This window comes from Lygodium microphyllum, chromosome 6, assembly GCF_053477565.2.
Source record: "Lygodium microphyllum isolate KBCC chromosome 6, Lygodium_microphyllum_v1.1.10, whole genome shotgun sequence".
In the NCBI taxonomy this organism is placed as follows: domain Eukaryota; kingdom Viridiplantae; phylum Streptophyta; class Polypodiopsida; order Schizaeales; family Lygodiaceae; genus Lygodium; species Lygodium microphyllum.
This window is the reverse complement of record NC_141140.1, coordinates 10,300,712-10,325,482: the sequence shown is the minus strand read 5'-3', so window position 1 is coordinate 10,325,482 and position 24,771 is coordinate 10,300,712. Positions and strand designations below refer to the sequence as shown.

Below are 24,771 nucleotides of genomic sequence, written 5' to 3'. Positions count from 1 at the left end.
CCACTGTTAAATGTAACGCTTTAATTTAAACCTTTATATTGTTGCTTGCAGCTTCCAAGGCCTCTTGTGGCATAATGGATAGGAAGAAGTCCAAGTTTTCTCGAGCTGCCTGCAAACAGTGCAAACTCAGACTATAAATGCTAGTCTCAATCTCTCACACATGCACTCTTGTATTTCACTAGATCTAGGTTATATTTGCCGATACTCAGGGCATTATGTGAAAAAACAGTAGCATATGTTCAGTGTTCAAGAAGCTGCTTCTTGGTGATTCTTGTTTTAATTGACTAGCACAAGTTGCCACCTTGACAACAAAATTCAGGGGCAGGTGTGTCAAACACATGTAATTGCAATCCCAAGCATACACAAGCTTTTCTTTTGTAAAACACTCATCAATGCCCAGTTAAAGACCTCAGTTTGAAGGGCAACACCAGGCACACACATGAGACAGAGTCCCCCACATGCATACAATACAATAATGGCTATGCTCAGTGTGAACACAATATCAAAAGATATTGAAAAAAGAAAGTACTGGTCCACACACACTCTGAGAGAGAGAGCGAGAGAGAGACCTGCACTGAGCGAAGGCTGAATTTTAGAAACTCCAGTCTGCAGATACACCAAAAATATGATCACCTGAGAAATGTTACTTTTGCAAGTTGCAAACATTTTCAAACAAGATGTGAAAAATTTCACGTTTGTTTTGCAGGAAAAAGAAAGCCTCTTAGATGTTCAACATTCAACTAAACTTAGATGCAAGGCAGAAACGTAAATCTACAGAAAGCTTTCTAAAAAACTTAGATCTGCGAATGAACATTCTATAGACATGCTGTTACCTGAGACAGCAGAAAGTATGGCAGAAAAGGCAGCAAACAACATAACACAAGTCTTGAGAACCTATGGTAGAAGATCAAAGTTTACTTGATTCTTCATTATTTCTAAAAAACTTAGATCTGCAAATGAACATTCTATAGACATGCTGTTACCTGTGACAGCAGAAAGTATGGCAGAAAAGGCAGCAAACAACATAACACAAGTCTTGAGAACCTATGGTAGAAGATCAAAGTTTACCTGATTCTTCATTATATATCAGGGTCAGCACAATTAGAGCTCAGTAAACATTAGTGTTGAACAATAGTCAGTCGGTGTTTGCATCTGTCCACTCAAAGGGGTAACACATGAAGAGTAGTCTTACAGTAAAATTGGCAGTTCAATGCCTCTTACTCAGTAAGCTTTACCAGATCATGCAGGTATCAAGAATCTCTCTTCCTTAAAGAATGCTTTCATCATACAAATACCATGACAAAAATTTAAAACTAGAAACTAGGAAGGCAGTCTGGATATACCCGTCAACCTATACATCTTGAGACCCTAAAAAGGTGACATCTGGATATACCTGTCACTCTGATACATCTTGAGAGCCTAAGAAGGTACACCCCCTAACTATTTACAGTCATAAATGGCTTCAAAACTGCTATTAACTTAGCATTCATGTAATGCGAGTGCTTGGTCCTGATGGCCAGTTATTAGTGTTTAGATCATTTCGTAAGTTGAACGGATCAGTTTTGTCTGTTATGAGGGTGATAGAGGATCCATCCCCTGGACGGAAAGCAGACAATCACTTTCTGACCACCTTCGTATCACTCTGCTCCCCCTTCCATGGCTACAAGTCCACAATTGGCAATCATGGCACCACCTGTACAAGTGCCTGCCCTACTCTCTATTCCCGCCTTAGAAAAGCTGGATGGGATGAAATATTCTCTATGGTTGTGCAAAGTCAAGTGCATCCTAGTGCAAAGTCAAGTGCATCCTAGACACCTTTGAGCCTCAACCTCTAGAATTTCGTGACAGTCCCTATTCCCCGACTTACCATGGATCCCCATATTGCAGTGACCATGGACTCAGCAGCTTCCTCAACACCAGAGTCACCCGCTCTTTTCTCTTCTTGAGTTGTACAGATTCTACACTCGTGCATGTAAGACATATCCACACTGCTAAGAGGTAGGTCCAAACATTCAAGCATTGCCTGATTCTCGAGTTACAACTACCACATCTCTATCATAGATTCCCCAATGATCAAGGACCACATCAACAATATGGAGAAGATTTAAGATAAGCTTGCATCCCTTGCTAAGATCATGGATTCGACGTTGAGAAACCCTTCACCCTTCACCTGCAGTTTGCATTTTTGTGTTTCTGCGTTTTGCGTTTAGAGTTTGCGTTTAGGGTTTGCAGCCCCAAAAAGGAGCACCATCCTAGACTGACTGTGCCTATTTATAGGCCACTCTCTCATTCATTCCTCACGGCTGATTCATTCAGTCCGTCATCTCTTTTCTCCAGCCTCTCCACTACCCTCACACCTCTTCAGGAGGACATTGCGGTTCGTGGTTCGTGGTTCGTGGTTCGTGGTTGTCTTCATCATCTTCCTTGTGCTACAGCACCCTTGTTCCCTTGTATCACATTCACTCCATGATTCAGAACTTCATCATTCCATTCATCTGAGTTTCTTCTCTCTTCTCCTCTCTTCTCTTCTCCATGTTTGCCGAGTTCACTCTGTGTTCCTCCCTGCCAACCCTACTATCTCGCTGGTACGTCATCTTTTGACATGGTATAAGAGCTGGATCTGCTCATCTAGCGGCAAAGATCCTCCACTCCACTGAAGACAAAGATCGGTGGCGGGTTCGGCATCCACTTTTCCTCTTCTTCCGCTGCATCAAAATCTCGTTTTTGTAGATTTCAGGTGTTTCGGCTTGCTGGCCACACCCCGTTCACAGAGGACATCTCAGCCGAAGCTGTCCATTTCTGTCTCCATTAGTTGATGCCTGATTTCTAGCCCTCTTCATGCAGTTTGGAGCTGATTTCTAGCCCTCTTCACACAGTTTGGAGCTGATTCCAGCCAGTCGACTGCTGTTCCTGTGCAGACATGCTGCCGTACGGCTTGCCACATCATCACAATCTTGTTGCCTGCGTTTTTAGTCTTTCTCTCTCCTATAGGCTGTCCTGCCTACGTTCTCTCTCCTACAAGCTATCCTTCTTGCGTTCTCTCTCTCTCTCTCTCTCTCTCTCTCTCTCTCTCTCTCTCTCTCTCACAGGCTGTTCTACCTACGTTTTTAGTCTTTCTCTCACCTGCTGCCTGCGTTTTTAGTCTTTCTCTCTCCTCACCTGCGTTTTTCTACTGGTTGCAACCTCTTACTGCTGGCCACATCCTCCTCCCACTAGCAGCTCACTTCCAGCCCTTCCATTACCCTCCCACTCCTTGAGGAGGACATTGCGGTTCGTGCTTCACACTGCCCTCACACCCCTTGAGGTGGACATTGCAGTTCGTGGTTCACGGTGGCTGACCTCTTCCTTCTTCAACAAGGCACACTGGTATCCATGGCTTCTTTACCAATAGATGACCAGACTACTGGGTGCTCCTACTGTGGCATCACCGGACACCAATGCTTACCAACTTCAACCTTCGCTCCCCACCCCTCCGGGGTACATGCGTCTTCCACCAGGTACTCCTTGTGCCACCTCTTCTTTCTGGACCACAAAGATCGTTCTGCATCGGCTATCAGCGTACTATGCTCAAGGCAATAAGACGCATCCGATGCGCACTAAGTCCTTTCGAGCACATGGAGGATCGATTGGCGCTACAACCTCCTGGAGATCATCGCAATGCCAGCGGCAGTCTTCTCCCAATAATTTTCTGGTACAGTGGCTTCCACAACCTATGGATCTGCAGTCCGCTCCATCGAGAGACGATAATTGTATGATACCGTCTCCTCGTCAGTCTACTCCTTCAAGAGACAGTGACTGCTCGACTCCTTCCTCTTCTTTGGCTACCGAGTCTGCTCCACTAAGAGACAACGACTGTTGCCCACCTCTTACTCATTCTGAGCCCCATCCTTCCCCACCCTTGGCTCATCCTAAGCCTCCTTCTTCCCCACCCTCTTCCACTCAAGTTCGAGAGGCCACTTCTGGGTGCTTTCTGGCTTCCTTTTCAGCATCCCAGACACCTTCTTCGACATGACCGGCGGCGCTTTCTTCATCATCAAACATTTCGGAGTCCGTGATCCATGAGTTTTTGGATTCCCTATCTACTTCAGCAGGGGATTTAGAGGGGGATGTTCTGAAGTTCACTCCATGTGATTTAGAGGGGGATTCTCTCTTCTCCTCTCTTCTTTTCTCCATGTTTGCCAAGTTCACTCCATGTTCCTTCCCGCCAACCCTACTGTCTTGCTAGTATGTCATCTTTTGACATTCGAAAAACTTTACTGTGATGCTTTTGTCACATGTTCGACATTTGGCATATTTTAGACCATTCTTTGCTTTACTACAGCACTAGTTTGTTTCTTTTCATGTCAAGTGGGGAGCCATCTCCTGAGATCGAATTTAAGGCATGCCTATGCTACTTGGTGAGCATTGGAGCCACCTCTCAAGATCGAGTATGGGCATTTCCTGATTGCTTAGGTGGTTGATTCTCCCTCCTAGTTTACCAACTGGGGAGTGTCAAACCACCCTCCATCTGCTAGGTCCATTTGCATGGTGATTCTTGACTTGCATTGGTGATTCTCAACTAGCATTGGAACCATCTGTTGAGGTTGAGATTTGGGCTTGCCTATACCACTTGGTTAGCATAGAAGCCCTCTCTTGAGATCAAGAACAGGCATGTTCCACGTATCTAGATGGTTGAAGTTTGGGGAGAAAGAAGAACAAGAGCCATTACCTTGGAGGTCAATTGACAAGCTAGGAGATACTCTAGTACCATTGTCCAAAGCTAAAGCTCAAATCAATCCTTTCCTTGTCCTGGACATACTATAGTTGAGGACACTTTGATTGGACAGCTTAGGCCCAAATAAGAAGCAGCTCAGTTTGATAGACAAATCTAGGTCTTGCTATGTCGGGAGATTTAAAATCCTAAGTAAAATAAATTGGGAGAATTCTTTACTTAAAATTTACAAACACGTTGAGAGGGGGTTTCTACCCTTCCTTTGGTGTCTTCAGGTTTCTTGTCTTCTTGTCTTTGACATCGACATCCTTGCCTCATTGCCCTGCCCCTTGCATAGCATGATTATCATCTTTGTGCAGCTGAGCAATTTCCCCCCAATTAGGGACACTATCCAAGTGGCACCTAGGTCCTTCCTGCACAAGCATTCATATTTGTATTATGTAGCATTACTCTATGCATCTCATGGCAGCTTTGACTTGCATTATGTAGCATTACTCTATGCATCTCATTAAGCAAAGCACCCATGAGCAGCTTACTCACATTGGATTTTGAACAATCTCCACCTATAGTTCTATCTGCACCATACGTCCATATGCTTCTACACCATTCCTTGATCATCAATACCCTTGCGGGTGACTTTGTACATCCTCTCTGTTTTGTGATTCATGAGCTAATCATCCCTCTTCTCCTATGGGTACTATTACATTTACAAAAGAAGTTCAAAGTGGTTAAGCATCACCTTTGCAGGTCTTGGTAGGCCACAAGGCAACCAACGAGCACCCTTTGTCAAATGTCCCAGCCTCTTTGGGGTGGCCCTTTGGACTCCCGAGGGAAGATAATCATTGCCTCTATTGTCTTGGTAGGTTCTTTAAGAGTCAACATGCACCCATTGACCAATGTCGTAGTTGCTTTGGAATAGGAACTTTTGGTTTAAAATGGAGTGAGCTTTGCTTGTAGTCCCTCCTAGTTCGAATTTGGGCTAGAGGGGATATTAGGCTAAAAAAAGGTGTATAACAAATTACACCTTCATTAGCTCCTTAAATAGCCCCGAAACTCAAATGCACTCAATGTGTGACCCATAAGAAAACTCCCCACTTTTGGTTGGTTCCTCGTCTTTAAATAGAGAGTGTGCTAGGTCATTTGCATGTCTTGTCACCATCAGCTCCACCCTACTCCACTCATCCAATCTACAACGATGGTGATCCTTAACTAGCACCCATTAGTTTAGTGATTAAGTTGATGAGTATTACTCAGATGCACAGATGATATCTACTACATTGAATTCATTGCCACTCTCATACTTGGTATTTCATACAGCCTTGAACCTCACCATGAGGATTGCCCCACAACCACTTACTTTCCTTCAGCTAGTTAGTTTGCTCGTAGAGAAAGAACAGACAAGAAGAAATAGTGGTGTGGATGTTATAGCCTCTTAGCAGGCTTTTATGGCACAACAGAAGGACAAGGGAAGCCAAGCAAAAAATGCTCCACAGAGCTTTGGGACTTCAAGCACTTCATAGGGCAATAAGAAATAAGGGGACACGCAAGCCAAGAAGGGCAAATGCCATTATTGCAAGAAGCCAGGCCACTACATCACTGAGTATAGAAAGCGCATAGCCAAGGAAAAGGAGTCAGGGATATTTGTTTTTGATGCTCCTTCCACTCCTATTGAGTCGGAGTCCTTTGTTGCGGACAATTGTTTTTATACATGCATTTATGACTCTTCTTGGGCTGATAGAGCATTTAGCTCTACTAAGGATGTAGCACATGGTTTTTTTATAGTGGTGCGCACAGATTTGTTTGCTTCTGTTGGTACAGCCCCAGTTGGCAAGTCCATACAGTGTGCCAACAATGCATCATATCCTATTAGAGATATTGGGGAGATTGTGCTCATAGCCATTGACGGCTTTATTCTCCGCCTATAGGATGCCTTGTTTGTGCCAGGTATAAAGAAGAATTTGTTATCTATTTTTTCTTTGGCACGGTGTGGTTTACAGGTCACCTTTGATGATGACAGATGCATAGTGAGAGATAAGGAACACATGACTTTGGTCTTGACTTGCACTCTATGTCATGGGTTATATGAGTTGGATGCTCTTTCAATTGATTAGTCGGTCTATTTAGCGTCCACTTTTGCTATGTTACAAGCGAAGTTATGGCATGCTCGCATGGGGCATGTAAACTATGGTAGCTTGATGCTTTTACAACATACACAAATGCTTGACGGATTACCTCTCTTGGAGAGACCTCCTGAGCACTTATGTGAGAGATGTATTTTGGGAAAAATACATCGGTTTTCGTTTCCCCGTGATGTTGCTTTTAGAGCCATAGCCAGGTTACAGTTAGTGCACTCAGATGTATGTGGCCCTATGCAGACAAAGTCATTAGGTGGCTTTTACTATTTTGTGACTTTTATCGATGACTTTACTCGCTTCTGCTAGGTCTATTCTTTAGTGAAAAAGTGTAAAGTGTATGATACATTTTTGGCTTTTGTAGCACTTGTTGAGAACCAATCTCGCTGCAAGGTGAAGACTCTCTGTTCGGACCAAGGGAGGGAATATGTGTCCTCTATGTTGAATTCTTTTTTGAAGCAGAAGGGCATTGTTCATTATTACACTACTCCTTATACTCCACAACAGAATGGGGTTGCAAAGAGGAAGAATCGGTCACTCATGGAGATGGCTAAATGTATGCTGAAAGCAAAAAGCTTGCCACATAGTTTTTGGATGGAAGCCGTTATGTGTGCTTGCCACGTTTTGAATAGATACCCCACTAAAGCATTAAAGAATATCATGCCTTTTGAGGCTTGGAACAGCTGGAAACCTTCCGTTGGGCACTATCGTACTTTTGGGTGTCTTCCATATGCACACATTCCCAAGGTACTTTAAAAAAAGTTGGCTAACAAGACTGTCAAATGCTTTTTTGTGAGGTACAACAGTGAGAGCAAACGATATAGATTATTAAAGGTATTTGTCAGTAGGGATCTAGTTTTCGATGAAAAATCAGAATTATCCCTTGCAAGTTTTGACACATATCAGGCTGCTAGTGATGTATTTGAAGGGCTGCTACCCATTTCATTTGGTGATTCACCTAGAGTTTCAGCAAGTGAACTTGATGTTCAGCCAGTTGCTCCATTGGATACTGCAGAAAATCAGCCCATGGCTGATCTGAATATTCAACAAAGTGCTGAATCTGAAATTCAGCAAGAGCTTCTGAATAGTCAGGAGGCTAGACAAATGCTCAGATGGTATTTATAGACTACGAAAAATAGTCATTTGGATGCTCCCATGGCGGCTCGTCATCCTAAAAGCCAAGCTCGTATGCATGATAATGCACATACCATTGAGTTTGTTATGGCAACAAATATAGTTGATGATGAGGAGCCTGAATTTGCCTATTGGGAAGAAAGCCATTGGAACAAAATGGGTCTACAAGCTGAAAAGGAATGCACATGGATCCATTGACAAATATAAAGCCAGGCTTGTAGCCAAGGGCTATGCACAAAAAAAAGGCATTGACAATGAGGAGACATTTGCTCCTACCTCCCACATGACTACCATCAGGTCTATGGTTACTTTGGCTGCCCATTATGGATAGATTGTGCATCAGCTAGATATAAAGACTACATTTTTACATGGGGAACTTCATGAAGAAGTATATGTACAACAACCCATTGGTTTTGCAATTGAGGGATCCGAACACTTGGTTTGCAAGCTGACAAAAGCTTTATATGGCTTGAAACAAGCTTCGAGCTTGGTACGCAAAGATTGATGCCTTTTTACTCAGTCAAGGGTTCATAAACAGCTCATTAGAGTCTACTCTTTACGTATGTAAAGAGGGGGGATCCATGCTAATCATTTGTCTATATGTTGATGACCTTTTGTTTACAAGGACACATGCTGATCAGATTTCAGCATTCAAACAAAATTTGCAGCAAACTTTTGATATGTCAGATTTGGGGCCTTTGCACTATTACTTGGGTATTTGGTTCATTCATGATGCTAGAGGTATTGGTTTATCACAGTCAAGATATATTGGTAAACTTCCTGAGAGGTTTGGCTTATAGGATTGCAAGCTAGTTTGTACACCAATGGAACCTGGACTGAAGCTGTCATTGCATAATGATAGTGACTTGTTTGATATACACACATATGCTCAAGCAATTGGATACCTTATCTACCTATCCAACACTAGGTTGGACATACACTTTGCAGTTTCAGCCCTGAGCAGATATATGCATCAGCCTCGCATGTCACATTAGCAAGCTGTCAAGCATGTTTTCCGTTACTTGCAGGGTACTAGGAATCTTGGATTGCTTTATGCCAAGGGGAGGCCACTGCACTTACCTGTTTACAGTGATTTTGATTGGGCTGGTGATTATGATTCTTGTCACTCCACTAGTGGCAATTGTTTCTTTCTTGGCTCATCTTGCATACCTTGGCTTAGCAAGAAATAGTCCATTGTTACCACATTGTCAAGTGAAGCTGAATACAAGGCAGCTTTCACTACCACACTTGAATGTGTATGGTTTAGACACTTGCTAGCTGATCTGGATGTATCTGTCACGGAGCCTACTCCTTTGTTCATTGGCAGTCAGAGTGCCATTGCAGTGGCACGGAACCCAGTGTTTCATGCATGCATGAAACACATTGAGATCCATTATCACTTTGTTAGAGAGAGGCTACATGCCGAAGATATCAGCCTTGTCTATTGTCCTACCGCCAGTAATGTGGCAGACATCTTCACCAACGGGAAAAGAAATTTGTCCTCATTGTGATGCATCTCTTCTTCCACCCATACCAAGAGAAGGTTGGCCATAGCCTTGGGACTGGCAACTACCTTCACATTACCTTGGGTGGAAGATGCAAGGAAATCTCATGGAGCCAAGTAGGCAACCAGGAGACTACAGCCAGCATCGACCTCCGCAGACTAGTATCCCCAAGATCAGTAAGTCTATACATTACTACATGCATTAGACCATTCTAGAGCCCACTTTTGATCAACTTGGCAATATGGCATTAGTCATTTAGTCCCCTGATATATGCATTTTAAGATGTGCACACTTGAGCAAATGCAGCTTTGGCACTAACGGCTCGAGTCAGTAGAAAAAACATCAAAAGCTTCAATTTGGGATGCATTAACTGCATACTATCTGCAGTGACAAGTTGCATTTCTTTTGTTGCCAACCAGACCATGCCAGATTCCACAGCCCATTTTTCACAAACTCAAGAAGTTTATGGGAAAACGCACTTTACTCCAGATGATTATACTAAATGCACAGAATTCCATCTCAGCAAATGGTAAATCAGAATAGTAAGCACAGAGTGAATGTTCAGACTAAGACAAGGCAATCTACACTGACACTTTGTGACCTGACTGAAAGCAACAACTGGTACAGATTTAGTGTTCCTTATACAGCTTGTCATGTTATCATCAGAATTCTGTTTATTAAAAGTCTCAATCAAGAGCATCAAAAGCATACTGCTGAGTGACAGATGGTGTGCCCAACGCCTCAAAGTACTTGTTGTAGTCTGCCTGCATCATGACACAGCATCTATAAATTAGACTTATTCTGACAAATCCCATCATAAGATGTATGCTATTCTGAGTCCTGACATTCTTCAGTCAGCAAGTTTAGCAGAAGAGACCTGCAAAATCAACAGTGCTGGCATGTGATGAGAAACCATATTTTTACACTCTACTTTCATTTTCCCCACATGAAAACACTGACTGACCTGATTAAGATAGTCAAAAATTGTGTATGTCAATGAGACTGCTTTATCTGCATCCGTTCCCTCGAGCCACCCTGCAGCACTGATTAAAAAAGATTGACACTAAATATTTTAGCAGAAAAGGTTGACGTGAAACTTGAACAGAATTAAGTGTGCATTGAATGTACCTTAGAAATGTATCTTTAGAAACATCTGCTGGATTCAATGCCTGCTGTAGTTTTTCTCGCACTGAATTGGCATCTGAAGGTAACACTGTTGCTCATTAAACACACTCTGCATTTAGATTTGCTTCAAAGGATTTAAGATATCACCTTGACTGACCTGAGCTAGATTCCTCAATCAGTTTGAGTTGATCCCGTAGCCTAATGATCGGACCAAGGTAAAAGAAAAGAGGCTTCGGTGGTTTTATCAACCCTGCTGGAAGCTTCAACTATTCACCTTGAAAAGGTTTCAAGAGGTAAGTATATCCACCATCGAGCAGTTTGCATGTTACAACAAGTATGCTTGCTTAACAGAGACTTCATTGAAACACTATGCAGTCTAAACACAGGAGTCCACAGATTGGAACTTACAAAGGACAAGGCCACAGCCACAACAGTTATGCCCAGTCCTATAAGTAAACGACGTGTCACAACTGCATTTGCCCCATCTTCCATTGCTGGCCCTCCAAGAGTTGAACCTTCTGTTGGAGCCCCTTTGGAAAGGAACAACTCTGTTTCTAGCAGGCCCCATGAATTTGGCTTCTTGTTAGAGTCATCTGTAATACATCTTAACTTTAAAAACAAAATTTTATGCATCAAGTGTTAAAGACAAGCATAAGTTGTTCACACAGAACAGACAAAAAAATGTTGAATTAGCCATCGTATTGCATTTGATTTGTTACATCAAAGGAAAGGTAAAAGATAGCAGTGCTAACTGTAACCCACAAACAGAATGATAAATCCATATTACCGGTTCCTTCCCCTGAACCTGAAAACAAGGTTTCCCTATATCCTGTTCCATCAATTCTCTTCTCAGGGGTGGCTGGCTTTAGCTTTGCAAGATCTACGTCTCTATTTGATCTCCTTGCTGCTAGTTCCTTTTTTAAAGCCTCAGCCTCAGCTTCTGCAGCAGCCAACTGGTGAGAAAAATTACAGTCATATTAGCTGTAGCTCTTTAGTAATGTTCCTGTGAATTTACACACTTCAAGGGTCAAAATGTGAGAAATATGCTTACCCTAGCTACCAGCTCTTCTTTTTCAGTTTCAGGAGTTTTGACTGTAACCTGTAAGCACAAAATCTTTCAAATTATGCATGGAGAGAGAAAGCCCGTAAAACAAACTAATATACAACAATCCATGTCTCAAATGTCATGAAAAAAATGAATTGACACTAAGTCTACTCTGGTGCATCCCACATCTAGTCCTATCCAGCATACTGTAAGTGTATCCTGATAACTAATGTGCAATCTATCATGAGCTCCATCCAGGGGGGGGAGAGAGAGAGACTTTGAAAAAGAGATAAGCAGATCTACAAGAAACAACAAATATCCGGTATTGAAAATGGAGACAGTAGAAGACTCGCAACTATCAGACACACATTAAGTTTGAACCTGCTGCAAAAAGTTAGTGGAAGCTAAGCAAGGGGCGAGAAGAAACAAGGACTCAAGGAGAACTGAAGTGAATGTTTATGTGAAACAACAGTCACACAGCAATATGAAAAAATTCATGTTTGAACATGATAAGTAAAGACCTCTACTTGTCAATCACATGTCACCATTGCTGAATCCTGTACTAAACCAGAAATGTGTATTCATGATCAACTCATTGACCTTGGGTTATAAAATAATGAATCATTTCAGGTGCACTAGACCTTGTATGCACTCTGGTCCTGACGCCCATCTTGCCCCTATTGAGCATTCTCATGCCTCTATTGCCCATCCTCATAAAGAGTGTGGTCCATATGTATGAGCTGCTATTGAATTCCAGTATGCAGCTCATAGAGGCCCATCCCACCCTCCAATCTGGCCATCCAGTTGAGTGGATCATGGATAGTGGTGCCATTCACATGACACCAAACCTTGACATCACCTCATAGAGACTTGCATGTGGAGTCATCCAGTGATGCAACAATATAATGGCCAAGATCTAGAATGTTAGCAGAAAGGCTGAACGCAATTATGCCAGTAGGAGGCCAGCCCCAGAAAGGGAGAAGCAGACTAAATGATCCCACCTGTTGACCCCAAATCAATCAACAGCTGAAAAGGGAGAAAAAATGGTAGTCCTTATACAGCAAGGAGCAGACTACATGATCCAAGCTCCAGGCCCTGAATAAGCCAACAGCTAAAAAGGAAGAAAAACTGGCCAACTGCCTGCAAATGACATCCACCCACACATAAAAGTGACCACCCTGCCTGATGCCCACAAAAAGGTCCTGCCCACTCATATAGCCATCTGATATGTCTGTGCAGCTGTGGGGAATGTGCCACCTGTCCAGGCTGGAAAGAACGCAATGACACCAAGAAATCATGTCATCCTGATCTGAAGAGACAGAACAACTGCTGCCGAGTGCCACATGGGCTGCCTGGGAAAAGCCGAGAGAAGAAAAGGACAGGACTGTGCAGACTGAGAAATCCTGATCTCCACCTGATGTGCCCATCATGAAAGCTACTATCAATAGAGAAAGATTGACAACAAAGACAATGTCAAAGCTCCAGAAGTCCTCGCCAGACTTTGGCTGAGGCTCACAAATAGATGAACAAAGAAGAAGACATAGAAACACGTGTGTGCTAACAAGTACCACCTATTCTGCTTCCTAGTGCTATTGTATTGGAACTTGGCCATACCCTTCATGCACCCTAAACCTCAATCCCCAACCATTCAAATGGGGGGACATTCATCATGTGCTTATGTTGTGCCAAATGGCTAAGCAATCTACTAAGATGGTTAGCATACCCTTGTCTAGTCAGCTTCTTTACATTATCATTGGATCCATTATGAATATTTCACCTTCACATGGTGGACATTTTGGGGCAAATCCCAAAGTGTACTCCATTCCCCTCACCTACACACCCTATTCTGCACTCGTTGCTCAGAGCCTAGTTGCAACAGCCAAGTACGCCTTCAGTGATAAGACGCGTTTCAATGGACCAAACTTCAAATTGGATATCATGCAACAAGTGCTTCAGTCCTGGGTCTCTAGAAGCCCGTCTAGAGTATTGGAAATACACATAAACACAACATGGAAATATTCAAATTAATAATTTATTATAACAAGCCACAAAAGAGATACTATGAATTGAATGCATCACACAATTTAATCCAACTGAAGAGATCTTATTACAAAGACCTAATAGTAACAAAAGATGATGATTACATGTAACAAGTGTTTGAATTCAAAGCTTCAATGAACACTCCAATGCAAGTAGAAGGATAGATTGGGCTATGAAACCAGCCTTCCTTCTCAGATAGGCTGGTATAACCTGCTCTGACACTTATTACAGCAAGCAAATATTTCATTAATCTGAAATAAAAACTTTGCCACAATAATCTTGGACAGCCAATACCTAATTGGTCCCCAAAATTGATGCCCTTGCCATATTTCTTTAACTTGTATTGCCTTGAATCTGTAGTACAATAAGATATAGGCCATCTCTCTACAAATTCCAATACTCTAGACCGTCACAAATAACCAGCAGCATCAGGACCCAATTTGCCCCTTGATTCTATTACAATTGGGATCCACATTGGACCAAGAACACTTGCACATGAGTCAAATTAAATGTAGATGTGCAGTCCCCTTCAGATCTGCTGCAACCTCTTTAATTGCAGCAGCTGCTCTGATCACAAGACCTTCAATTAACAGGCATGTTTCCCAAGGTGGCTGAGAAAACCTAATTTATACAGAAAATTGGGGTTTTAACGAGAAAGGCACTACTGTCCACCTCCAATTTGCTAAGAACAGCTGTGAATTTATGAGAGAGAGAGAGAGAGAAGAGATCAGCTGGAGAGAGAATCTTTCAAAGGGTGACTCTAATGGTGATTCTTATGGTGTGCCAAGAGCTTCAAATGGGGTAAAATTCAAGCACAACCCCTGGGCCCTCCTCTTCTATCACAAACCCTCCTTCAAGTGAAGAAAGAATTTGCTACCCCTATCCTCTCACACGCATGCGATTTGTTGTCGCCCATCTCCAAGCTGATCCAGTAGCCCACAAAAAGTGCACAACAGTAGTCACCCTAGCTGCAAGAGGCATCACCTACGAATACAGAGGATACTACACCGTCATCAAGGGACCATAACCCACCGCTTCAGCTTACTCTAAGTTAGATAGAGCCATGAGAGATATCTGGGGATGAGAGTGCCTCCTAAGCAGTTCCACATTATATCTGGCTTAGACAGCATTTTTTACTCATCAACTATGTTTTGTTTGTTATTTATTTTCCATTAAGTTAGTCATAGCATTAGATGACAGCTATTTTGGGACTTGGAAAAATTCCCTAACTTTTTAGATGTAACATTTTGGTTTCGCAAGCAGATTTAGCCTTTTGTAGACATTAATATAGCTTTCTTTCTTTCTCTCTCTCTCTCCATAGCAATCAACAAGTCTCCAAACCAATTTGCGCCTAGGTTTGTTTGGGGATTGGCCTTCAATCTGCTTCTTAGATGACAAATTCTGCCCCAAACTTAATGTTGCCTAGCTGGTCTCTGAAATTCTCTAAAATCCCCATATTTCAGCTCGTGAATTTCAAGTACTAGGCCCTCATTTCTAAGTACTCTTCCCATGGTGGTTGTCGAACCCTAATTTCTGTTGTTAGTTAAGGTTTAGTAGCAGAAATTCTTCAATTGCATCCTCTTGGGACCTAATTTGGCTGATATCTCTTGAGGGAAGCTGTGAATTGGCTGAGAGAATGGAGAGGAAGCTGAAGAGACACATTTCAGAGTTTCATTGCCAAAATTGGCTGAAATTTGATGCTATCCTGCTATGAATGATTATACACTGTAGCCCACCATCATGCAATCACCTACCCTTGTAAGCCCCAAACTTGCTATCACCTACTTGAAAACAACCTACAAGGGCTGTCATCTACCTGCCTCCAATGGCCTCTTGATCAGTTGAGGTAGCTCTTTGATAGTCTCCAATGGTTTGGCCGATCACCAATGACTGGAAAATTGCAATAGCAACTCTCTCTTCCTCTCCGAATCTGCATCATACTAGAATGAGGCTCCAACAACCTCATATAGCCTTTTCCTCACCTACATGGGAAGGTTTTGCCAAGTGGTAGCCTTCTAATTGCAATTTTCAGCCCAATTAAGTTAATTTTCTTAATGTTAATTCTAAAAATTAATTTAATTCTTAATTCTTGCTCAAAAAATTAACTTCAGCAACCAACAATTATTTGTTAGCCAAGTATTCCTCAACATTTATTATCCCTTGAAGTGGCATTAAGTAATTAAGTAATGCCTAGTTTCTAATGTCAGCACACTGACATTGATGACTAATAAAATGATCTAGGTCAAAACCTATAACTAGGTACCAAATAGTACCTGTCAAGTACAAGTTATTACAACTTTTGCCTTCGACATCCATTGACATCTCAAGGTCCTTGGCCCATCATTGTGAAATAACTAACTTGCACATCACGTGTTAAAATGCAATGTCCTCGTAAAGGCGTGAGCCTCAATCTAAGTCAAATGGAGACATTAGGAGCTCTGACATTCAATATGTCATGTGTTGTTGATGAAGGAGGCAACTCTTTATAGAGCATGCTTTTCTTTTTCAACGAGTGTCACATGTGTTCACACTATGCAATGCGCAGTTTCCAACCTTTCCAACAATTAGAAGCCTAGATTTCTGTGATTGGAGTAGGATGGCCTATTTGCCAGAGCTGAGGTCAACATTTTCACACCCCACACAAGCTGGCTGGCCCATTTATGTGACTAATTGACTACATTATTTTATCGCACACTTGTTGTCAACCAGTTCTGGCCAATTTGGCTATTTATAGTTATCTTCCACTTTGGGGTAAGTCATTTGGTCATTGTCTTGCAAGTCTTCAACACACTCTGACATCAGAGACTCTTTTCCATCTTTCTGTGGTGCCTTCCATCATCAGCCTAATCTCGTGCTCTCAGTGACATCTTGGGCTGCATGCAGGGACTAATCAATTGTCACGGGGACGTGAGATTCTAAGATGCTTTAATCTTGCCGATAACATTTGATTAAGTTATTTATCAAATGTGCAAGGTTGTTTAGCACGTGTGATGCACATGGCAATAATTTCATGGTAACAAGCCAAGGACCCCAAGGAAGCAATGGGTGTCAAAGGCAAAAGTTGTGATAAGTTATGCTGCCTGGGTTTTGGTGGAAATAAATTTTTAAGCACTAGAATGATTATAAAATTAATTTTCAGAATTAACATTCTGAAAATTAATTTAATAAGCTGGATAATGCTGAAAAATGGGTTTAAAATTCAGAATTAATTTAATAAGCTGGATAATGCTGAAAAATGGGTTTACAAGGCTACTGGCAAAAATTCCCATGCAAACTGAGGAAACGTTTTTGGGGGCCAGATCTCAGCCATTCCAATCAGTTTATAGCCTGGAAGAGAGAGGGGGGGAGTTGCTAGTCAATTTTCTAATTAGAGAACAGCAATTTGTTGTAGAAGACAGCCATTTGAGGACCTCAGCAGGCAAGGGATAGTAGGGAGACACCTTCAAGGGGCTGGCAATAGCAGTGTTGATCAAATGTCAGCATTTTGGAGGTGCCTAGCAGTAGAGGTGACTACATTAAATGCAAGCTGGAGCACGTAGCATGAAGAAAATCAGATCTCTCTCTCATCTCAGCATTCTCTCACCTTCTCCAGTAATTTCTCAAAAGATCTCAGCATTTCTTAGTCATTCTCAACAAATCTCGGCCAAATTTGGTGGACAGTAGGAGAATTTCTATTGTAAACCCTAATTTGGTTTGACAGCCACCTTGGGATCTGTACAGGAATAGACATCGTACACTAAAATCAGCACCTAAAATTCATGAAATTGACAAGAATTTCAGATGCCATGTCATCCAATGTAAATTGGGGCAGCATTTGGCTAGTTGGTAGTTCCATTTGTGTAATTTCTGGGTGAAAATCAATGGGCAATTGGCCCAACTTGCTTGTTGATTGTATGTACAACAAGGGGCTTTTAGATCAGCAAAGAAGATTGTGGAATCTCAACTTGTACACTATCCATTAGCAATTAAAGATAATGAAATCCCAAAAGGCGGGCCAACCGAGTGATTGTTAAGGTACTCTGTGAATTTCAATTTATGCTCAGTTATTAATTGATGTAATTAAGTGCTTGATCAGGTTTTACCACCTTATCCAAGAAGGAAGGTTGGTTTCATCAATCCTCCTTGTCTTCAACATTCTTTTAAAGTCCAATGTAGATTTTCTTTTTCCATTGTAAGCTTTATCTTCCCTTCTCTCTCAATGTTCATGTTTCCTCTTCCATTGTGCACTCTCGCATGGTATCATTGCCCAAGTGAGGACTTGAAGATTCTACAAAGAGAAGACCACACTTAGCTTGCCGTTTGGAGTAGAACTGTTGCAAAACATGCAAATTTTCTCCATTGTTCGAACCTTCTACTATTGTGTACAACATCTACAACTCCTCCTTGCAAGGTGTGGCTGATTTTCCCACCATTCGGGCATCTCAACACCAAAACACTAATTTTTCTAGTGTAGTTATAATTTTTCAAAGATGTATTGCTAGCTTGATGCTTTTGACAATTCTAAAGAGGAACTTCTCCCCTCTCCAAATAGACAGTCATACTAGTCACACCATCACAAAGAGCGACACGAAGATCAACATTCCGAACCTTGTTCTCCCTCTATTAGGTTGAGAAGATTAGAGAACCTTCACCTCCCCCTACTACTCTCCATATTTCATACATGGCGTGCACCCTTGGCCCTCTTATTGCCATGATAGCACCCCTATTCAAGCGTCTATACTTCCTTTTCTTCCCAAAGAAGATTGACTTTATGGATTGAACTACTCCCTTTAGTCATGTAAAGTGGAGTGCATCCTCGAGACCTTTGATCTTAGGGATTTCAATACCACCCCTATTCTCTGTCCAATGGAGAATCCCAAAATGGCAACAGCAAAACATGAAGCAATTGTTGAGAAACCCTTCACCTGAGTTTGCGTTTTTGTGTTTCTACGTTTTGCATTTAGGGTTTGCAGCCCCAAAAAGGAGTGCCATCCTAGACTGGTTGTGCCTATTTATAGGCCACTCTATCATTCATTCCTTACGGCTAATTCATTCAGACCGTCACCTCTTCTCTCCAGCCTCTCCATTGCCCTCACACCCCTTCAGGAGGAGATTGTGATTCGTGGTTCGTGGTTGTCTTCATCATCTTCCTTGTGCTATGTCACCCTTGTTCCCTTGTATCACATTCACTCCATGATTCAGAGCTTCATCATTCCATTCATTAGAGTTTCTTCTCTCCTCTCTTGTCTTCTCCACGTTTGCCGAATTCACTCCGTGTTCCTCCCCGCAAACCCTACTGTCTCGCCGGCGCGCCATCTTTTGACATGGTATCAAAGCTGGATCTGCTCAAATAGCGGCAAAGATCCTCTACTCCAATGACGGCAAAGATGAGTGGTGGGTTCAACATCCACTTCTCTTCTTTTTCCGCTGCATCAAAATCTCGTTTTTGCAGGTTTCAAGTGTTTTCAGCTTGCTGCCCACACCCCTTTCGCACAGGACATCGCAATCTCAACTATCTCTTGCTGTCATCTACAATCTGGCGCATGTTTCCAGCCTTCCACCCACAATTTGCAGTTGTTTATGTTGCGAGCAACGAATGCATGGTTTGCGCGTAGCGAATGGAAGAAGCTCCCTCTTTCTCTCTTTTACTCATAAAATTGCATACGACTCATAAGAAATTAAAAATAGACTAAAAGAGAGGGTAAAGTAAGATGAAGCAACAAAAGATTGGGTACAATCTTCCCCCGACATGAAGTGGACAGCTCCCTTCATGCCGTATTTATAATAATATTATAAAATCTTCTTTGCCCAAGATTTAGGCCCTTTACAATCACTATTTACATAAAGAGTTTGAGTGTATTGGAAAAGAAACTCTCTAGAACCAATAATATTTTATAGGACATATCTTCTAAAAATCTATTTTGCTAATAAATATTTACATTGAGGCTATGCACACGCTTTATAAGAAATAGTGGTGCATCTAATACAATAATCCAATAATTGTCAAATAAATTCTTGAGGAAATAATCTTTAAAATGCTTGCACGTGGCGCGCCTTTCCAATTTACCTTGCTCTACACATCAATTGCCAAAAATTCAGAAAATCGTATTAGAATAATAACCAACTAAGTAATTGCAGCTAGCCACATAAATCAATTAATTTGAAATTCCATACAATAATTAATTCATGAAGACGTTAATACTCGTGTGGATAAAATGGTATCACCCACGTTCACACTTGCATCGACGCCCGGAAAGGATAGGCGTCCCCATCGACCTTCCGCCTAAGACAATTCTTAAGAACGTGCCCCGCATTGATGGAGAACCATTTAAGGCGCTCATCCCTTTGCGTAGGTGCCACCTAGCAACAGTTTACAACAGAGCGATTGTTGCTAATCACTCTCCATTCAGAAAACAATCTCGTTTTTGCAAATTTCAAGTATTTCAGCTTGCTACCCACACCCCAGACGCGGAGGACATCGCAGTCCAAGCTGGCCATTGCCGTCTACAATAGTCCGACGCCTGTTTTCAGCCTATCACACACTATTCAGAGCTGAGTTTAGCATGCTGACTACTATTGCTGGTTTTTCTTGCGTTTTTAGTCTCTCTCTCCTCACCTGCGTTTTTCTATTGGTTGCAACCTCTTACTGCTGGTAGCATCCTCCTCCCACTCGCAGCTCACCTCAAGCCCTTTCACTGCCCTCCTAGCCCTTGATACGGACATTGCAATTCATGGTTCATGACCTCTTCCACCTCTTCCTTCTTAAGCAAGGCACACTGGTACCCATGGCACACTGGTACCCATGGCTTCTTTACCAGCAAATGATCAAACTATTGGGTGCTCCTACTATGGCATCATTCGATACACCACACCGATGCTTGCCGACTTCGACCTTTGCTTCCCACCCCCCGAAGTATATGCGTCTTCCACCAGACACTCCTTGTGCCACCTCTCCTTTCTGGGCCACACAGATCGTTCTACATCAGCTATCAGAGTATTATGCTCAAGGCAATAAGACGCATCCGATGCGCACTAAGTCCTTTCGAGCACATGGAGGATCGATTGGCGCTACAACCTCCTGGAGATCGTTGCAATGCTAACGGCAGTCTTCTCCCACCTATTTTCAGGTACAGTGGCTACCACGGCCCGCAGTTCTACAATCCGCTCCATCAAGAGACAGTGATTGTTTGATACCATCTCCTTGTCAATTCGCTCCTTCGAGAGACAGTGGTTGCTCAACTCCTTCCTCTTTTTCAACTTCCCGGTCCGCTCCATTGAGAAGCAGCAAGTGTTGCCCACTCATTGCTCAATCTGAGCCCCATCCTTCACCCTCACCTACTCAAGTTCGAGAGGCCACCTCTGGGAGTTCTTCACTATCCCAAATACCTTCTTCAGCACGACCGACGGCACTTCCTTCATCCTCAAACACTTTGGAGTCCGTGATCCATGAGTTTTTGGATTCCCTATCTACCTCAGAGGAATTCGAAGAGGGATGATCTTTCTTTGCCCTCCGAGGGGGCATCTACATCTACTGCGACTTCAGAGGGGACTCCTATTCCTCCAATTTCAAAGGGGGTTCCCACCCCCCCGCTCAATCCTTCGCACACCTTAGCGGAGGCCTTTTACCTTCTTCTTCTACCCTTGGATGGGATGGCTTCCTTCCAGCCGTCATCTCACCTATTGATACCGAGGATCTCGAGAATCTACCTAGATAAGGGCCTTGGAGGTTCAGCCACGACTTGGTGACAAGGCCTTTGTATTCCTTCTTGCATGGATGAACAGATCTAGTGGCTTCTCTCCCGAGGTTGAGTTTCAGGTTCTCCAGTTCACTCTGTCTACTATTCTTTACTACAGGTTATCTTTTAGGTGAAAATCTTGGATCTTAAGGATCCTCTACATCTTCTTCCTCCTCTTCTTCATACCGTGGTCACTTGGTCAGTATGGAGCCAACTCCCGAGATCAAGTATGGGCATATCCTTTTGGTTCTCGGCACCACACAAAGCCCAACATTCCTCCTATGCATTGCATGTTTTCATTATCTTTGTACTAGGGCGCTTGGGCAAGTGAACAATTTTTCCACGAGGGACATTGTCCAAGTGGCACCTGCTGCATGAGCATTCTTCAACATGTAGCATTCCATCTCCACCTCACTCCTCTTCTTCCCCTTTGTGGACCTAAGAGGGGGTGTTGAGAAACCCTTCACCCGCAGTTTGCATTTTTGCATTTTTGCATTTTGCGTTTAGGGTTTGTAGCCTCAAGTTGAGTGAAAAAGGTGGTCGGGTGAGTTTGAGGGTCATGAAGAACACCTACAGTTGTGAGATGGGTTGTTTTACTTAGTCAACATCATGAGGACCATGATTGTGAGATTTTGGGTGGGTTTAGTAGAGTACAACATTTTTCCCTTGCTGAGCGACGAGAGGTAAGAGTAAGGATTATAAAATAATCAAGGAATTGTGTTTGCATCTTGCATATCGCACGTGCACATGTAGATAGGTTAGGCACAATTTTTTCAGTGCATCCATCTTTTCGTGAGTAGTATTGCTTATACAATTGCATAGCATGAATCCAATTTTGCATTTCTTCTCGAAGTCATGTATGAGTAAGCATGGAATTCATTTTCAAAAGCATAATTTGGTTAGGATACATTGCATGGCATCAAAGCATACAATATAAGCATCTGTAGAAAGCTTACTGGAACCAAAGCATGGAATTGCTTGACGTATATTCTCCAAGACCGATGTTGCCAACACCAAATTGCTTCAAGCAACATAGCTATTTCTGACTTGGGGAAGGTGGCAAAGATAAGTCTCTAAGTTTTTAGAGAACTGTCCAATGACTTTGCATTGTGAGAAAGTTTTTAATGAAAGTGCAAATCAAGGGAGAAGGTTTCCTATATGCCTTCATTTCTTCAAGACGAGCATTAGCTTCCCTTCTACCTTCGAAGGATGGTTTTCTCAAGAAGGAATAAGTGAGCATGCAAAAGACGGCAGCACAATGAGAACAAAAAGAGTGCAAAGAAGGACTACGTGTGAAGAAGAATGGAGACTACTGCATGAGATGGAGGGATAGAGAGACGTGATTTCGAGTGCGGCAGCAATCTTCAATTGTGCTAGCAACATCTTTCCTGGTGGTAGTATCAATGATGGAGGATGTCCATGCTTTGTAGAGAGAAAAGAATTATCAATTTAAGGGATATGGTAGCCAGCTAGGTCTGTTGTTATCAACTTCAGAAAAAGGGTTGACTGTCTTTTGTAGTGGGATTATTAGCAGCACGTGGGAGGATGGACCTATCATCTCGCATCAATTCTTGTCATCGTAGAAGCAACTATCTTTTATTGGGGCTGATTGTGGATGCTGAGGCGGTGGAACTCTTGTTAACAGATTTGCAATGATTTCATAATTATGAAGCCCAATGCTGATTTAGAGAGGAATCAAGCCGTCAACTTTGGGCAGACTCTCAAGGCCTGAAGTATTTCCATTTTGCATCATCTAGACTATAGGGAGATCAGACGACATCTATCCTAGGTAGGTAGAGCAATAGATGCATGAGGAGGACTACCCTCTCGTTTATTATTCAACGCCAATAGGAGATCGGATAGGTGGAGGTGGCCATGGAGATTGCTGCAGGAATATACAATCGTCAAATGATGCAGCCTGTAAACGCCCCGAACAACGTAGTATGCTTAACAATTATGATATTCGCTTGTTTTCGAGATTTAATATAAAAGAGAATGAACACTTAAAGCTGAAAATGAAAATTACTCACAAAATTACAGCCATGAAAATGTAAAAGTAATGGAGACAAGATTGAGGGTTGAAGATGGGCAAACCCCCCCCCCCCCCCCCCCGAAGGAATGTATTTCTGCTCAACCCAAGTCCCTTAGGGAAGAGCTCAGTTACAATCAACCTGAGAGTGAGGAGAAGTAATTCTCACTCTCACAAGATCATGCAAAGATGTACAAACACACATGCATTATCTATTATGCAATGATAAGAACTGATTTCTTTACAGTATGAGAGAAGAAAGAGGGGAAATCAGCCTTTCTTCATCGTTGAACAGTAGTACATGGATAGGGCTTGCTTCTTGTTACTAAAATGGAAGAAAGAGCTTGAGAAGGAGGTGCTGTAATGAACTTACAAGCTTGTTGTCTTGTAAAACAGCAGTGATAGAAGAGGGAATATGGAGGAATTTGATAATGGAGAAGTGGGGATGATGATGGGGATGGATGGGGCCAGTTTCTGGCTATCTGTGGGTGATGTACGTGAGTTTACAGCAAAGAAAAATGATCCTGAATGAAGAAAAACGAGCTCTTATTTATAGGAGAGGGAAGAGCTAGTACAAAAGGGGAAAGTGGAGTAGCACAAGACAAGTGTCCAGCCACATGTCATGAGATGTGACAAGTGGTGGGACACTTGGAAACTTGTGTGACAAGTGTCTTGACACTTGTCTCTTCTCTATGGCCTTCCTTTTTGGGCTGAATACTGTCAAGAATAGAAACAACCAAATTTAGTAAGCACAGTCAGAGTACAGAATTTACTGTTTTTACAATGACATCCCTATTTTTTAGGACTAGCATTTTTAGGCTAATTCGAGGCTCCTAAAATTTAGGGATCTCCTAAAATTTAGGGATCCCCCCCAATATGGGTATCATATGAAAGCTTTTTCCGTGTACATCGCAAAAACGATATCAGAATCTTCATGTGACTTTCCTATGCAAAGAAATGTGCATTTCAAGCTTTCAGCCCACACATGCACATTATACAAGCATTTCAAGATCATGCCATCTTGTTGATTGTAACTGTCTGTTCTGGTGGATCTAGCCCACACTTCAAGGTATCAATCCTTTCTGTGTGTGAGTCTAACCCTGATATGCGTGAGTTCTAGTCACAGGCGCCCAATCAGGCCATATAGGTGGAAGTGCGAACTATCTTTTCTCTAACCCACCGCGTGGGTCCACCATAACCTGTGACCACTCATCAGTGGCCAGCTCCAATATACTTTTCTTTATATCTAATTAGTGCAAAGGAAATAAATTTAATAAATCATTATATAGACAAATTAATGAAAAATGATACAAATTCTGTTTCTATAGAGTTGTG

General features: G+C 42.3%; 1 protein-coding gene across 5 annotated transcripts in view; it reads right to left on the bottom strand.

Moving 5' to 3' along the window:
• LOC148034303 (uncharacterized) overlaps nt 1–24,771 on the bottom strand; it is a 42,254-nt gene that overhangs the window by 856 nt on the left and 16,627 nt on the right. For 3 of the 5 annotated variants that reach the window (XR_015691061.1, XR_015691060.1, XM_087679248.1), the window contains exons 2-10: nt 11,659–11,706; nt 11,395–11,560; nt 11,016–11,200; nt 10,765–10,873; nt 10,611–10,683; nt 10,447–10,525; nt 10,194–10,246; nt 570–606; nt 32–109 (exon numbers count right to left, since the gene is read on the bottom strand). Coding sequence is in view for 3 of the 5 variants with exons in the window: in XM_087679248.1 (XP_087535374.1) it covers nt 32–109; nt 570–606; nt 10,194–10,246; nt 10,447–10,525; nt 10,611–10,683; nt 10,765–10,873; nt 11,016–11,200; nt 11,395–11,560; nt 11,659–11,706 (828 nt within the window). In the remaining 2 variants the exon portion in view is untranslated. Of the gene's footprint in view, nt 110–569; nt 607–10,193; nt 10,360–10,446; nt 10,526–10,610; nt 10,684–10,764; nt 10,874–11,015; nt 11,201–11,394; nt 11,561–11,658; nt 11,707–24,771 lie in introns of those variants that run through there. The other 2 variants (XM_087679249.1, XM_087679250.1) reach the window with 2 other exon arrangements.